This window comes from Ranitomeya variabilis, chromosome 3 (genome assembly GCF_051348905.1).
Source record: "Ranitomeya variabilis isolate aRanVar5 chromosome 3, aRanVar5.hap1, whole genome shotgun sequence".
Classification (NCBI taxonomy): domain Eukaryota; kingdom Metazoa; phylum Chordata; class Amphibia; order Anura; family Dendrobatidae; genus Ranitomeya; species Ranitomeya variabilis.
This window is the reverse complement of record NC_135234.1, coordinates 654,224,065-654,241,551: the sequence shown is the minus strand read 5'-3', so window position 1 is coordinate 654,241,551 and position 17,487 is coordinate 654,224,065. Positions and strand designations below refer to the sequence as shown.

Sequence of the window (17,487 nt, the reverse complement as noted above, 5' to 3'; positions counted from 1 at the left end):
AAAAATTGGGGGGAGATTCACAAGGAGTGGACTGCTGATGGAGTCATTGCTTCAAGAGCCACCACACACTTATCCAGGACATGGGCTGCAAGTGTCGCATTCCTTGTGTCAAGAAGAATGTAAATTTTGCATTTCATTTGGAAATCAAGGTCCCAGAGACTGGAGGAAGAGTGGAGAGGCACATAATCCAAGCTACTTGAGGTCTAGTCTGAAGTTTCCACAATCAGTGATGGTTTGGAGAGCCATGCCATCTGCTGGTGTAGGTCCACTGTGTTTTATCAAGACCAAAGTCAGCGCAGCCGTCTACCAGGAAATTCTAGAGAGCTTCATGCTTCCCTCTGCCGACAAACTTTTTGGAGATGTAAATCTCATTCTCCAGCAGGACATGGCACCTGTCCACACTGCCAAAAGTACCAATACCTGGTTTAAAAACAACAGTATCACTGGGCTTGATTGGCCAGCGAACTCGCCTGACCTTAACCCCATAGAGAATCTAAGGGGTATTGTCAAGAGGAAGATGAGAGACACCAGACCCAACAATACAGACGAGCAGAGGGCTGCTATCAAATCATCCTGGGCTTCTATAACACCTCAGCAGTGCCACAGGCTGATCGCCTCCATGTCACGCCGCATGTATGCAGTAATTGATGAAAAAGGAGCCACGACCAAGTATTGAGTGCATTTACTGAACATACATTTCAGTAGGCCAACATTTCAGATTTTAAAATCATTTTTCAAGCTGGTGTTATAAAGTATTCTAATTTACTGAGATAATGGCTTTTGGGTTTTCATTGGCTGTAAGCTATACGGTAACCATCAACATTAGGAGAAATAAACACTTAGAATAGATTACTCTGTTTGTAATGACTCTATATAATATATGAGTTTCACTTTTTGTATTGAAGAACTGAAATAAATTAACTTTTTCATGATATTCTAATTTAGTGAGATGTACTTGTATGTACCGTATATACTCGAGTATATATCGTGGCTGCAGGCTTTAATCTATAGGGTGAGGTGGGCCAATATCCATAGCCCCTTAGCAGCCAGAAAATACCATCCCCCTGACAAGGTGTACCCAATAACGATGGTTCCTATCTCTAGTAACTCTGCTCATTATCTGACAACCAGGCCTCAAAAAACATGGGGATAGAGCAAGATAAGCAACTGAGTGTGTTTAAAACCTGTCTATGGTAAACCGAGTATATAAAGTTGCACAGCCCTGGTCTGCAGGGGCACACAGGTGGGGGTTGGTTTTTACAATTCCACATGTAAAAAACAAAAGCAAGGGCCAGCACACCTGTTAGTATAAGTGTAATATGCAGGTACACATGTACACATAAACAAACATAACCTATAGTAAAAACATAATACATAGGTACACCTACACATAGTTGACAGATGTGTGTTTAATAAGCAGGTATCGCGAATTAATCCTGGCAGCTAGGTGTAGATGCAATATCATGTCGTGTCTCTCCCTTTGATGTGCGCTCTGGCGGTGAGCCCACATCAAAGTTGCGCGACATGTCAGCTGTTTCGTACAATAGCGGCGGGTGAAATCGCGATTCACCCGCCACTATTAACCTGTTAAATGCCACTGTCAAATGCTGACAGCGGCATTTAACTACCGCTTCCGGCCGCGCGGTCGGAAATGAGCGCAACGCCGACCCCCGTCACATGATCGGGGTCGGCGATGCGTCAGGATGGTAACCATAGAGGTCCTTGATACCTCTATGGTTACTGATGCAGGCCTGCTGTGAGTGCCACCCTGTGGTCGGTGTTCATAGCAAGCCTGCATTTCAGCTACATAGCAGCGATCTGATGATCGCTGCTATGTAGCTGAGCCGATCGAGTTGTGCCAGCTTCTAGCCTTCCATGGAGGCTATTAAAGCACGGCAAAAGTTAAAAAAAATGTTTTTAAAAATATGAAAAAAATTAAAAAAATATAAAAGTTTAAATCACCCCCCTTTCACCCCATCCAAAATAAAACAATAAAAAAAAATCAAACCTACACATATTTGGTATTGCAGCGTTCAGAATCACCCAGTCTATCAATAAAAAAAGCATTAACCTGATCGCTAAACGGCGTAGCGAGAAAAAAATTCGAAATGCCAGAATTACTTTTTTTTTGTCACTGCGACATTGCATTAAAATGCAATAACGGGCGATCAAAACAACGTATCTGCACCAAAATGGTATAATTAAAAACGTCATCTCGGCAAACAAAAAATTAGCCCTCACCCAACCCCAGATCACGAAAAATGGAGACGCTACGGTTATCGGAAAATGACACATTTTTCTTTTTTTTAGCAAAGTTTTGAATTTTTTTACACCACTTAGATAAAAAATAACCTAGACATATAAGGTGTCTATGAACTCATAATGAAGTGGAGAAGCATAATATCAGGTCCGTTTTAGCATTTAGCGAAGCTAGCAAAAAGGCCAAACAAAAAACCAGTGTGGGATTGCACTTTTTTTTGCAATTTCACCGCATTTGGAATTTTTTTTCCTGTTTTCTAGTACATGGTAAAATCCATGGTGTCATTCAAAAGTACAACTTGTCCTGCAAAAAATAAGCCCTCACATGACCATATTGACGGAAAAATAAAAAAGTTATGGCTCTGGGAAGGAGGGGTGCGAAAAGCGAAAACACAAAAACTAAAAAGGGCCGCGGCAGGAAGGGGTTAATGTTAATTACTTTCAAGTGCTGAAGTGAGCAGTGCTAGACAGCTTCTTTAGAGTATGCTTCCATGTGGCTTATTTGCTGCGGATTGGACGCTGCATACAGCCGCAGCGTTCAATCCGCAGCGGCCAGATGTTACAGCATAGTGGATGGGATTTTATAAAATCCCATCTCCATTATTTGTACAAAGATGCAGGTGGCAAACCTGCGTATACGCACATGCGGCGCATCTTTATATACCACAGCATGTCTATTTATCTTGCAGAGACACACAGTATAGGATGTGGTGATTCCACATGTGTTCAATGAACACAGACGGAATCACCGCGCGTACAAAAGCCGGCAGCGATTTAGATGGGGCGGGTGTCCACTGCGTCCAAAGCGCTGCCATTCCGGATCTTTTAAACATATCCTTAATGTGTCTCTGACATTATTGCTACAATCTAATCTTTCCTATCAAGGTGAGGTCGCTGTAGGAACGAATAGTCACAGCTAGGTATTTGCTGCTCCTACCAACAGACAACCTGCCTACCATTTTCTCTATACAGCGAATACTTCTGAGATACAAGTGATCGAGGGTTGGCAGAGCCAAAAATTTTGAATAATGTATTGCAAATGCATTTACAAATGAATGTTGTCTGTAAAACGTAATATTCATCTTTTACAAATGGTGTCGGGGCCTATAGTTTGGGTGTAGCATTGCAGCTCAACCCTATCATCTACAATGGGGTGGAGCTATGATACAAAACACTACCTGTAGATATCTGGTGATATTTATTCTAGTCTAGGACAAACTCTTCAGCTGTCCCACTTATACCAAGGCATATATGTCATACAGTAATAGGCTCGTGCTGAGTTTAATCATACCTCTGAGATTTGCAGTATACAATTACTCCATAGGAGCCATTACAGTGGGCTGGGACAAAAGTCTACAGTCGTTCTATGAAACTGCTGACTTGTAACATTGTGCGTTGCATTTCCTGTCACGCTTCCCTGGTATTCCTTGTCAATGGTTATGTGATCACATGTATGCGATTTACATACTTGTAGTCATATAATGAATAAATGCTTTTGGCTTCTCTCAAATAGTTGAATGGAGAGGAGCCAAATGAATCTACTCGGCACGTTACCACAAGTATTCAAATTGTATACATGCATTTATGTGTCCACTGGCTCTCATTGAGAACACAGAATAATAATGACAAGGTGTGCCCTGCATGCTATAGCAGCTCGGCAGTCTGCAGTTACATAGAGCAACTGCAGAATTTTTATCCCAAGGACGGACAAATCCTTTAATGGGGTGCTCAAGTAATAGAAGAAAAAATAACTGAAGGAAATGTCACTATGACTATATTCCTAAGTACCTTTAATTAGCAAATCATACATTTGGTCTAGGAGAGGCAATACTATAGTAATAATGCGACGCCCCCGCACCGCCGCAGGGCCGAGGGGTACCCGGAGCCGGGCCTCTAGTTCTCAGTCTCGGGGTTGTCACGGTGGCTAGACCCGGTCCGTGGCCCTGTCCGTCAGTGGGGGACGTCCGGTGTAATAGGTGGTAGTAATGGTAGCGATGGAGCGGTGCGGTGGTGGGGTGTAGGTCGCGGTAAATAACGAGGACACCAGGTTGCAGTCTCTTTACCTCTTTACTGGAGATCTCTGAGTCCTCAGTCCAGAACACGGTTCACCAGGCTACGCAAGTCCGGCCGGTCCAATGGCACCTCCAGAGTTCTCCTCTCAGGTGGAAATCAGTGCCTTCCTTCTAGCGCTATGTGTTGTAGTCCTTCCCTGCTGTGCTCACGGAAAGTAACCCCACAATGGTTGTGTCTGTTTCTTAAGTTCCCTCACAACTCGATTTGATGTTCCTCTGTAATCCACCCCTTCCCTGTATTCAGGTTGGAATGGCACCCGTTTGTCAGGTAGGCCTGGAGTTCTTCCGGGACCCTAGAGTCGCCCCTCTCCCGCAATTGCCCCCCAAGACTTCATAGGTGATATGTGGTAGACAGCCCGCCTGAGACCGACTGTCCTGCCGCTGTTTGGAGTATGGCTTGAAGCTGTATTCTAATCCACTCCCTCGGCGTTCCGGCCACCGGTATTGCGCCTCAGCAGGGTGCTGCCTCTTTCAACAAAACCCCTGCTGGTATTCTCCTTCTGCTTGATCTCGTTTCTCACTCAGCACAATCTATCTCGCTTCTAGTCCTTTCTTGAGTCCCGCCGCTTCCAGGAGCCTGCGCGGACCCGTTACGTTGTTTCAATGCCAAGCCTCTGCCAGGATCCCACCCCTGGCAGAGACCCTACAGTCTCTCCCTTCACAACACCCCCTGCCACAGGGTGTTGCTCCGTTCAATCCCGTCAGCGTACTCTCTAACTTCCTGCCTGACCCCCAGTTTACCCACTATGGTGGGGAGTGGCCTAATGAATAGCACCCTTAGCTCCCCCCGGAGGCCCAGCTGTGAAACATATTGGTGTCTGTGATACCTGATTGGAGGAACTCCTTCAGTGCCATCGAACGTACCATGGCTCCCCTTAGTGGCGGAGCCACAGTACTGCAACAACCAGGACTCTGGGGCGCTGCACTCAACCCTGGTTAAACACAGTACTCCGGGACTGGGAAGAAAAACAACAATACAGATTAGCAAAAAGACATACAATTTTGTTGAGTGCAAAACAATAAGCATACTTGAACAGGCTTCCCTTTATGGGAGGTGAGGACACTTTTAACGTTACAAACGTAGTCAACTTTATAAATTACAGGCTATACATAACTCCTGTTACCCAACCGGGTATTCTACTTAGTGCAAATTCTGGAACAATAAATTAACATTGCCTTTAAGAAACATACACTCTTAGTTTACCAAAGGCCTTCCTATAATCACATTACAGGGTAGGGTAACTTCACATTCTCCTACTTTGAACCTGCAGGACCGCCTGTCCCTATGGCACCAGACCTACTGCCTCTCCTTTCTTTTACAGGACCGCCCCGTTCAGCCAGGGCCTACTGCCTTTCGCTACTATACATAGTATAGACATAACATTCCTTTCGTTTAAAGAACTCTGAGCCCGCTCTACTCGGCTCCTTTAAGGACTCACTCTCTAACCCCTACGGGTTCGCCTTCTGTCCTTAGTAACAAAGTAACTTTCTATGGGGACGCAGGGTTGACCTTCTATCCTCACCTTCATCATTACTTCCTTACTTTCAGCTATGCAGATCTCTATCTCTACCCCTACGGGCTCTCTGCATCTTTTCTTTCTGCAAAACATTATTTAGATTTCACATTTCAACAAATTCAACACATATAACTTAGCATGTAAAACAGTTACATTTCTTTTCAAAGCATCATCATGGCATTACTGTTTTGCAACAGTATCTCTCTCAAGTTCAATTCTTCACATCCCCTTTAAGAGGGGACCAAGTCTCTCTGAGGTAGCTCGTTCTCTCAGCCTACCAGTCCATGCAAAGGTTCCAGCATTGATATCTTCGCAAAGTGTCTTTGGCTAAAACCAGTAGGAAAAGTATCTTCGCAAAGTGTCTTTGGCTAAAACCAGTAGGAAGCACCTTTAAGAAGGTGCAACTATTTACAAAAGAAAGTTCGAATCATGCACAGTCCATGATTTCTGCAGTTCTTTAAACTTGTGCAAAATTTTAGGAAAACAGCAATAGTGACCCCGGGTCAACAAAGGGGTCACCTTTTAAAGTTTACCCTGAACGGGTTTAGCAACAAACAGGAACAGTTAAAGGAAAACTATTTACATTTTTTTTTTTTTTTTTTTTTGTCAGGTTTCCGAGGTTTACTCTTTTTCTGGTGGCTTGGGTTCTTGAACCCCGGCCACTGTAGCACGGACACCAGCGGCAAGCTCCGCAGGGACCACCTGGTCGCCTGCTGTCTGAATTTGAAGCCTAACTCTGTCGGCAAGTTCAGGAGCTGCTACAAAGCGTACAGTAGAAACAGTAACAAGGTCTGGCAGCCCTGGATTGACCACAGTTGGGGCCACAGGTGCCATTCTCTCAGACTCGTATCGCTGAACTTTCCGGGCACGCCATCCTTGTGTGTTCCAGTGACGGGTATACGTCACCTGATCCCCCTCCCGGAGTGGTTCACCTTCTCGATCACAGCAGGGAGTCTCCACATCGTAGCCGGCAACGAAGATGCCAGTAGGTAGACCCGACTCCCAAATGGAACCCCACCCCTTCTTTGGGTGGAATGCCGCCACCGTCCCTCGCCTGACAGCATCCGTCCCATCATAGATCATTTTTTTGCCCTGCAGTTCCCGTTTTTCAACTTCAGTGCGCTGCCCCCAATGCTGGAGCACGCATTGTTTGTATTGGTCCCAGGTAAGTATCGCAATAGTGAGACCTTCCATTGGAATCCCATCCTGCTCGACCCAAGGAACATCCCATCGGAACATCACCCCTCCTGGGTCCATTTCTATGGGCTCTCCCCACCTGGTTGGCAATGGTGGTAACAACTTCCCCAACGCGCCGGGGGTGAGAACCGCCCGGTCGATTGTAAACGCGGGGTTACTGTTGTGGGGAGGATCGGTCGGGAGAGCAGAACCGTCCAGGGGAGTAGGGGCGCCGCCCATACCTGCGCCTGATGTGGTTCCATCGGTGTCGCTCTGGTCCGTTAACGAGGACGCTGGAGTCGGCTGCAGCCCGGACCGGGGCTCCTCCAATGGGATACTCGGACTCCGCTCCGCTTGCTGTGGTTCCTCCTCCTCTAACTCCGAGGTCGGGATTGGTGGACGTAGCTTCGCTGTCGGATCCGCAGGCTTCCGGTCCATCTCCGGTGAAGAAGGGCAGGCCGGATCCGCTCCTTCCTCGCTCAGGCACTCGCCGTTCATCATCGCTGCCCGATAGTCGGTGGCAGTGCATGCACCTAACTCCGCCATTTCTCCGAGGTCGGGCTTCTCCGTCACCAGCCTCTCGCCGTTGCATATCAAGGGGTGTTTCTCTTCTGCTTTGGGGCAGGTCATTCCTCTGCAGCCAGAAGTGCAGGGGGCGGTAGCCATTTCTCGCGCCACACTGGGAGTCTCCGCCCATAACACGCCCTCCTTCCCCTTGGGTGTAGCAATGGCGGCTCCTTTTGGCGGGAACTTTTGGCGGCTAATGGCGCAGCACAGTCTTAGTAATAAAGTACAGTCCAAGCACAACAAATCACAGTCTCTAGGCACACATGACCTGATTCTTCAGGCTTAAATAGATCCTGTTCGTGACGCCACGTCTGCGGCGCCCCCGCACCGCCGCAGGGCCGAGGGGTACCCGGAGCCGGGCCTCTAGTTCTCAGTCTCGGGGTTGTCACGGTGGCTAGACCCGGTCCGTGGCCCTGTCCGTCAGTGGGGGACGTCCGGTGTAATAGGTGGTAGTAATGGTAGCGATGGAGCGGTGCGGTGGTGGGGTGTAGGTCGCGGTAAATAACGAGGACACCAGGTTGCAGTCTCTTTACCTCTTTACTGGAGATCTCTGAGTCCTCAGTCCAGAACACGGTTCACCAGGCTACGCAAGTCCGGCCGGTCCAATGGCACCTCCAGAGTTCTCCTCTCAGGTGGAAATCAGTGCCTTCCTTCTAGCGCTATGTGTTGTAGTCCTTCCCTGCTGTGCTCACGGAAAGTAACCCCACAACGGTTGTGTCTGTTTCTTAAGTTCCCTCACAACTCGATTTGATGTTCCTCTGTAATCCACCCCTTCCCTATATTCAGGTTGGAATGGCACCCGTTTGTCAGGTAGGCCTGGAGTTCTTCCGGGACCCTAGAGTCGCCCCTCTCCCGCAATTGCCCCCCAAGACTTCATAGGTGATATGTGGTAGACAGCCCGCCTGAGACCGACTGTCCTGCCGCTGTTTGGAGTATGGCTTGAAGCTGTATTCTAATCCACTCCCTCGGCGTTCCGGCCACCGGTATTGCGCCTCAGCAGGGTGCTGCCTCTTTCAACAAAACCCCTGCTGGTATTCTCCTTCTGCTTGATCTCGTTTCTCACTCAGCACAATCTATCTCGCTTCTAGTCCTTTCTTGAGTCCCGCCGCTTCCAGGAGCCTGCGCGGACCCGTTACGTTCTTTCAATGCCAAGCCTCTGCCAGGATCCCACCCCTGGCAGAGACCCTACAGTCTCTCCCTTCACAACACCCCCTGCCACAGGGTGTTGCTCCGTTCAATCCCGTCAGCGTACTCTCTAACTTCCTGCCTGACCCCCAGTTTACCCACTATGGTGGGGAGTGGCCTAATGAATAGCACCCTTAGCTCCCCCCGGAGGCCCAGCTGTGAAACATATTGGTGTCTGTGATACCTGATTGGAGGAACTCCTTCAGTGCCATCGAACGTACCATGGCTCCCCTTAGTGGCGGAGCCACAGTACTGCAACGACCAGGACTCTGGGGCGCTGCAATAACATGGCCGCTGTCTTATTATTTTGACAGAAACCTGTTTTAGAATTTTTAATAAGAAAGGAATCTGTGAGCATGTGCAGTTGGAAGCTACTCTGCTGTGATGTGACCTTGTCATGACATGGTATAGGATCTCTCCTGATCACAATGGCCGCTCAGAAAGGCAGAGTGCACAGCAGTGTGGACAGCCTCTTGTTACCTCAGTACGTCCAGTATTTCCAGTATTAAATCAGAAAGACATAGCGGACAGCAGTGTGGGCAGCCTCTTGTTACCTCAGCACGTCCAGTATTTCCAGTATTAAATCAGAAAGACATAGCGGACAGCAGTGTGGGCAGCCTCTTGTTACCTCAGTACGTCCAGTATTTCCAGTATTAAATCAGAAAGACATAGCGGACAGCAGTGTGGGCAGCCTCTTGTTATCTCAGTACGTGCAGTATTTCCAGTATTAAATCAGAAAGACATAGCGGACAGCAGTGTGGGCAGCCTCTTGTTACCTCAGTATGTCAAGTATTTCCAGTATTAAATCAGAAAGACATAGTGGACAGCAGTGTGGGTAGCCTCTTGTTACCTCAGTACGTCCAGTATTTCCAGTATTAAATCAGAAAGACATAGCGGACAGCAGTGTGGGCAGCCTCTTGTTACCTCAGTACGTCCAGTATTTCCAGTATTAAATCAGAAAGACATAGTGGACAGCAGTGTGGGTAGCCTCTTGTTACCTCAGTACGTCCAGTATTTCCAGTATTAAATCAGAAAGACATAGTGGACAGCAGTGTAGGCAGCCTCTTGTTACCTCAGTATGTCAAGTATTTCCAGTATTAAATCAGAAAGACATAGTGGACAGCAGTGTGGGCAGCTTCTTGTTACCTCAGTACGTCCAGTATTTCCAGTATTAAATCAGAAAGACATAGTGGACAGCAGTATGGGTAGCCTCTTGTTACTTCAGTATGTTCAGCATTTCTAGTATTAAATCAGAAAGACATGGTAGACAGCAGTGTGAGCAGCCTCTTCTTAACTCGGTGCCTCTAGTATTTCCAATATTAGATCAAAAAGACATGGTGGACAGCAATGTGAGTATCTCCTTGTTACTTCAGCACTCCTGGTATCTCCAGTATTAGATTAGAAAGAAAGGGTGAATATCAGTAAGAGCAGCCTCTTTTTACCTCAGCACCTCTGGTATTTCTAGGATTAGATCATAAAGACAGGATGGACAGCAGTGTGAGCAACCTCTTCTTATCTCAGCTCCCTTGCTATCTCCAATATTAAATAAGAAAGAAAGAAAGAAAGAAAGAAAGAAAGAGCATGACCATGATTGTCTTGATGAATTTCAATTTTCTGATTCTTTGTGAATCTGTCATGATGATACATGTTTGAAAACAATATAAGACTTCTTGTTTTGTTTGCTTTCCAGTCCAGTTTCAGAGTGATGGACACATTGCGACATTTACCATTAAGGTCCGTCATCCCATTGTTCCGAAGTTATATGACATGGGACCCAGTACATGTAAGTAGCACTGTATAGTATAGTTAAAACAGACGTGATATGTTGAACAGCAGCATGGTGAAGATAAAGGGGAGCTAAGAAGATTAGTACATAGTCTTGTGTGATAAATTATAGTACTTCACTTTATATCTCTGCTCACTCTATACTTATGAGTCCAGTGGGCGGTCCTACTTAGTGATTGACAGCTAATAAAGACATCTTTGAGTAAGACCACAAAGGGTCTAATAAATAAAAAGCAAGAAGAGATTTATATCAATAAAATATACATACTGAGATATACTGCACTCAAAAGAAAAATATGAATGCTTGAAAAAAGGTTCCACCTCTTTCGATAAAGTATAATAAACAATTTGGCACTCCAAATAATGATGCATATTAGAATTAATTTCAATTTTTATTAGGCAATCCAAGATGGAAATTGTGATGTTTTGGCCCTAGAACATGAGCATTAATCAAACACTGTGGGACAAAGAAACATAAAGAACTATAAGAAAACATAAACAAATATATAAGGAAGCCAATCAGGACATCATTTTCTTGTATCAATGATAAAAGAGGCAAAATTCATTCCAGAATGTAGTTATCCCCACAAAAGAGAAAATATAACATTTAATGGACCATAGATAGATATAGAAACATCTGATTATCAAAATTATATTTCTTTCACACCGTGATAGCTGTCTGGTATATAGAAAATATATGTACACAACCCGTCCCACCTATCCTCAAGTGAGAGACAAAGAAGCGATCCCATAAATAAAATCAATATTTATTGATATAGATTAAAAGAATTCACAAAAAAGTTAAAAAAGCAAAATAACCATAGGGGACACCATAACACCAGGCAATACATAAGTACAAATGGTTAGCTACTCCAAGACAGCACTTCAATTTATCAATAAATGCCTAGTGACATCATACAGCAAAAGAAGGGGGTGGCCGACTAGTACAACTCATTCCTTGCACTTATGTGCTTTAAATTACAGCCTAAGTTAACTTTAGCAAAATAGCTTAATGTATGAACAAATCCTCATCCAGGAATATCTAGAGAATGTCTAAAGACCACCTTTATAAAGCCGCCTAGGAAAACTATACCCATCCATTCATAACTATATCAAGTTAATTCAGCATGTTACCTCGTGATAATGGCGTTCCCTCACCCCGACGCGCCCTCGGAAGAAGCAGGAGGCGAAACGCGCGTCGGGGTGAGGGGACGCCATTATCACGAGGTAACATGCTGAATTAACTTGATATAGTTATGAATGGATGTGTATAGTTTTCCTAGGCGGCTTTATAAAGGTGGTCTTTAGACATTCTCTAGATATTCCTGGATGAGGATTTGTTCATACATTTAGCTATTAGCTAAAGTTAACTTAGGCTGTAATTTAAAGCACATAAGTGCAAGGAATGAGTTGTACTAGTCGGCCACCCCCTTCTTTTGCTGTATGATGTCACTAGGCATTTATTGATAAATTGAAGTGCTGTCTTGGAGTAGCTAACCATTTGTACTTATGTATTGCCTGGTGTTATGGTGTCCCCTACGGTTATTTTGCTTTTTTAACTTTTTTGTGAATTCTTTTAATCTATATCAATAAATATTGATTTTATTTATGGGATCGCTTCTTTGTCTCTCACTTGAGGATAGGTGGGACGGGTTGTGTATGATACTGTGAAGTGCCCAATTGACTATTGTAGGACATATGTGGAGCGAGAAAATATATGTAGTCTATCCCAGGGGCGGACATATCATTGATGCAACCAAATCAGGTGCAATTTTGCATTTTTAGGAACTCTTGGGTTGCAAAGGGTCCGTTTATTGTTCTTGCACAGGGACTCTTTTCTGTCTATGTCCGCCAGTCGTCTATCCACTACTTAAATGGTGAAGTAACATAAACCTTATGCCTTCCGAGATATGTAATCATATAGTAGGACATATAAATAACCATCTTGGTGAAGGAGATAACACATATTGGATGAAAGATGAAGCATGATAGCGAGGGTCACCCTTAGTGATTCATGCATGAATAAGCAGGACAAGTAATTGTATTATATAATATAAATGTATACGAAATAACCACAGTGGTGGTTGCCTGGTTGCTTGGGAATCTCCAGCTCAGCTGCGGCAAGAAAAACGAAATCTCCGAGCACTAAAAAATACTCGGAGGACTCCCGATCGTGCTCCAGAAATCTCGAGTAACGAGTATATTCGCTCATCACTAATAAAAATGCAAATAACATTATGAAAAGGAAGGTTGTTTTCCAAACTGATATATGATGAGGCAGTGTAAATCAAGCACATTGGAATATACCATCCACAGGTATATACAGGGATAAGTAATGAATGAATATTTATTTAATTTTTTATACAATATCTTATTTTATATACCGTATATACTCGAGTATAAGCCGACCCGAGTATAAGCCGACCCCCCTAATTTTGCCACAAAAAACTGGGAAAACTTATTGACTCGAGTATAAGCCTAGGGTGGAAAATGCAACAGCTACCGGTGAATTTCAAAAATAAAAATAGATGCTCCATACTGTTCATTATGGCCCCATAGCTGTGCCATATAGTGCTCTGCACCATTATTGCCCCATAGCTGTGCCATATAGTGCTCTGCACCATTATTGCCCCATAGCTGTGCCATACAGTGCTCTGCACCATTACTGCCCCATAGCTGTGCCATATAGTGCTCTGCACCATTATTGCCCCATAGCTGTGCCATACAGTGCTCTGCACCATTACTGCCCCATAGCTGTGCCATATAGTGCTCTGCACCATTATTGCCCCATAGCTGTGCCATACAGTGCTCTGCACCATTACTGCCCCATAGCTGTGCCATATAGTGCTCTGCACCATTATTGCCCCATAGCTGTGCCATACAGTGCTCTGCACCATTACTGCCCCATAGCTGTGCCATATAGTGCTCTGCACCATTACTGCCCCATAGCTGTGCCATATAGTGCTCTGCACCATTATTGCCCCATAGCTGTGCCATACAGTGCTCTGCACCATTACTGCCCCATAGCTGTGCCATATAGTGCTCTGCACCATTACTGCCCCATAGCTGTGCCATACAGTGCTCTGCACCATTACTGCCCCATAGCTGTGCCATACAGTGCTCTGCACCATTACTGCCCCATAGCTGTGCCATATAGTGCTCTGCACCATTACTGCCCCATAGCTGTGCCATATAGTGCTCTGCACCATTACTGCCCCATAGCTGTGCCATACAGTGCTCTGCACCATTACTGCCCCATAGCTGTGCCATACAGTGCTCTGCACCATTACTGCCCCATAGCTGTGCCATATAGTGCTCTGCACCATTACTGCCCCATAGCTGTGCCATATAGTGCTCTGCACCATTACTGCCCCATAGCTGTGCCATACAGTGCTCTGCACCATTGCCCCATAGCTCTGCCATATAGTGCTCTGCACCGTCCATTATTGCCCCATAGCTGTGCTGCTGCAATAAAAATAATAAAACACATACTCACCTGTCTTGCTTGCAGCTTCTCGGCGCCATCTTCCCGGCGTCTCCCTGCACTGACTGATCAGGCAGAGGGCGGCGCGCACACTATATGCGTCATCGCGCCCTCTGCCTGCAGTCAGTGAGGAGAGAGAGACGCCGGGAAGATGGAGACAGCGCCCGGCGTGTGGAACGAGGAGAGGTGAATATGACATACTTACCTGCTCCCGGCGTCCCGCTCCTTCCCCCTGCCTGTGTTCGGTGCCGCAGCCTCTTCCTCTGTCAGCGGTCACCGGTACCGCTTCATTAGAGAAATAAATAGGCGGCTCCGCCCCTATGGGAGGTGGAGCAGCCTATTCATTTCTCTAATGAGCGGTCCCACGTGACCGCTCAGGGGAAGAGCTGCGGCACCCGGAGACCGTGGGACGGGCAGGGGGAGCGACAGGATCGCCGGGACTAGGTAAGTATGCCTCAGCGCCCTCTCCCCCTCACCCGCCGACCCTGCCACAGACCGTGACTCGAGTATAAGCCGAGGGGGCACTTTCAGCCCAAAAATTTGGGCTGAAAATCTCGGCTTATACTCGAGTATATACGGTAATATAATTACTTAAGGGGATAAAATTAAGCACACCAGTAGCGCTTCAGAAACATATAATTACTTGTCCTGCTTATTAATGCATAAATCACTATGGATGACCCTCGCTATCATGCCTCATTTTTCATCCTTTATACAGTCATGGCTGAAAGTGTTGGCATCCTTCAGGTTGTTCCAGAAAATGAAGCATCTCTACTGCAAAATTATTGCAATTACACATGTTTTGTTATACACATGTTTATTTCCTATGTGTGCATTGGAACAACACAAAAAAAAACTGAAAAAAGCAAAGTGAAAATAATTTCATTCAAAACCTCAAAAATGGGGTAGACACTATTGTTGGCATGTTTCTAAAATTGTCAGTAAACAACTTTGTTTCAAGCAAGTGATGCTTATTCAAACCGACCTGTGGCAAGTAAGAAAATCAATCCAGAAACCATATAAAAAAGGGAGAAGTTGAGTCAATCGCCAAACTAAACGTGAAGAATAGAAAGAAAAGAGAACTGTCTGAGGACTTGAGAACCAAAATTCTCAAGGTTAAAAGTCCATCTCCATAGATCTTGATGTTATTATGTCCATGGTGTGCAACATAATCAAGACGTTTACAATCCATGGCACTGTAGATAATCTCGCTAGATGTGGATGGCAGAGAAAAATTGCTGAAATGCTGCAACGCAGGATAGTCCAAATGGTGGATAAGCAGCCCCAATCAAGTTTCAAAGAAATGCAAACTGACCTACAGGCTCAGGGTGCAGCTTGAACTATCCGTCTACATTTGAATTAAATAAAACACTATACCAAGAGACGTCTATGGGGTTAAGATCAGACGAGTTTGCTGGCCAACCATGCACAGTGATACAGTTGTTTTATCAAGACCAAAGTCAGCGCAGCCATCTACCCGAAAATTTTAGCGCACTTCATGCTTCGCTCTGCCGACAATCTTTTTGGAGATGGAAATTTAAATCTCCAGCGGGACTTGGCGCCTGTCCACACTGCCAAAAGTACCAATACCTGGGTTAAAAACAAAAGTATCACTGTGCTTGATTGGCCAGCAAACTTGCCTGGCCTAAACCCCATAGAGAATCTATGGGGCATTGTCAAGAGGAAGATGAGAGACACCAGACTCAACAATGCAGACGAGCTGTAGGCTGCTATCAAAGCAACCTGGGCTTCCATAACTTCTCAGCAGTGCCACACCACATTAATGCAGTAACTGATGCCAAATGAACCCCTACCAATTATTGATTGTATTTCCTGAACATACATTTCAGTAGGCCAAAATTTCGGATTTTAAAATCATTTTTCAAGCTGGTGTTATAAAGTATTGTAATTTACTGAGATAATAACTTTGGGGTTTTCATTGACTGTAAGCCATAATCATCAACATTAACAGAAATAAACACTTGAAATAGATCACTCTGTGTGTAATTACTTTATATAATATATGTTTCACTTTTTTTATTGAAGGATTGAAATAAATTAACTTTTTGATGATATTCTAATTTTGTGAGATACACCCGTAGATAGAGAGATAGTGCAAATCACCTATAGGAAGATAGATAGATAGACAGACAACAATAATACAGTAATTAAAGCAATATAAAATAACCCGGCTCGTGAGAGCTTACAATCTGCAATAAGGTGGGGAGAAACAAAGTACAGGTGCGTATTTACAATGATGGTCCAGACATCTTGAGGGAGTGAGGAATAGATAGAGATAGTGAATGGGCTACACACACTTACCCATAAAATGATTTTGATTAGGGAACGTGATAGGCCGCTCTGAGCAAATGTGTTTTGAAGGAGCGCCTAAAACTGTGCAAGTTGTGGCTGGTCCTAGTTTCTTGGGGTAGAGCATTCCAGAGCATTGGCGCAACGCGGGAGAAGTCTTGGAGTCGGAAGTGGGAGGTACGGACTAGTGCAGAGGTTAGTCGGAAGTCATTTGCAGAGCGCAGCGATCAGCTAGGCCTATAGACAGAAATGAGGGAGGAGATGTAAGGGGGTGCCGCACTGTGGAGAGCTTTGTGGGTGAGAACAAGTGCTTTGAATTGTATCCTGTAATGAATGGGCAGCCAGTGTAACGACTGGCGAAGAGCGGACGCGTCTGAGTACTAATTAGCCAGATGGACGACCCTGGCTGCTGCATTAAAGATAGACTGGAGAGGGGAAAGTCGAGGGAGGGGGGAGGCCAATTAATAGAGCGTTACAGTAGTCCAGGCTGGAGGGGATCAGGGCGACAGTGAGGGTTTTTGTTGTTTCCATGGTGAGAAAAGGGCGGATTCTAGAGATGTTCTTTTGGTGTAAGCGGCACGAGCGGGCAAGAGATTGTATATGGGAGATGAAGGAGAGATTGGTGTCAAACATGTCATATGTACATTTGTCACATTTGTGTTAGCAAATTAACTAGGACCTAATGAAGGAATTATGGATTGTTTGAAAATGTAATGTTAATAAGGAAAATCTGTTTTCTTGTAGACTATTAGTGGATTAGAAAACAGGTAGTGAATTATAGATAATGAGGGGATTATGGTATATTGCTAGACATTACCTCAGCAGTGAATTGTCATGCGGTAATTGACACATGGATTACATGCATTATGTAAGGTGAGGCCGCCTCATTTTTATATCTGTATATCGGTATTATGTGGTGTGATCTAATGTACAGCTTACGATTCCCACACCCCTGTGCTTCGGGGCTGACAGCCTCCCTGACCTGAATGCACAGAATGCAGCCACTTCCCCTTTGGTATGTGAAGTGTCAGCACTTGACGTACCTTTTAGGTTAAGCATATTTTTGAGGAATAGAGTTTTAAGCAAAATATATTGAACTGTTTGCATGTATTAGGCAATTGAAACGTTTGAA

General features: G+C 45.1%; 1 protein-coding gene across 2 annotated transcripts in view; it reads left to right on the top strand.

The window, feature by feature from the left end:
* B4GALNT1 (beta-1,4-N-acetyl-galactosaminyltransferase 1) overlaps positions 1-17,487 on the top strand; it is a 245,953-nt gene that overhangs the window by 200,907 nt on the left and 27,559 nt on the right. For both annotated transcript variants that reach the window (XM_077297769.1, XM_077297770.1), the window contains exon 7: positions 10,467-10,559. In XM_077297769.1, the coding sequence (XP_077153884.1) occupies positions 10,467-10,559 (93 nt within the window). The remainder of the gene's footprint in view (positions 1-10,466; positions 10,560-17,487) is intronic.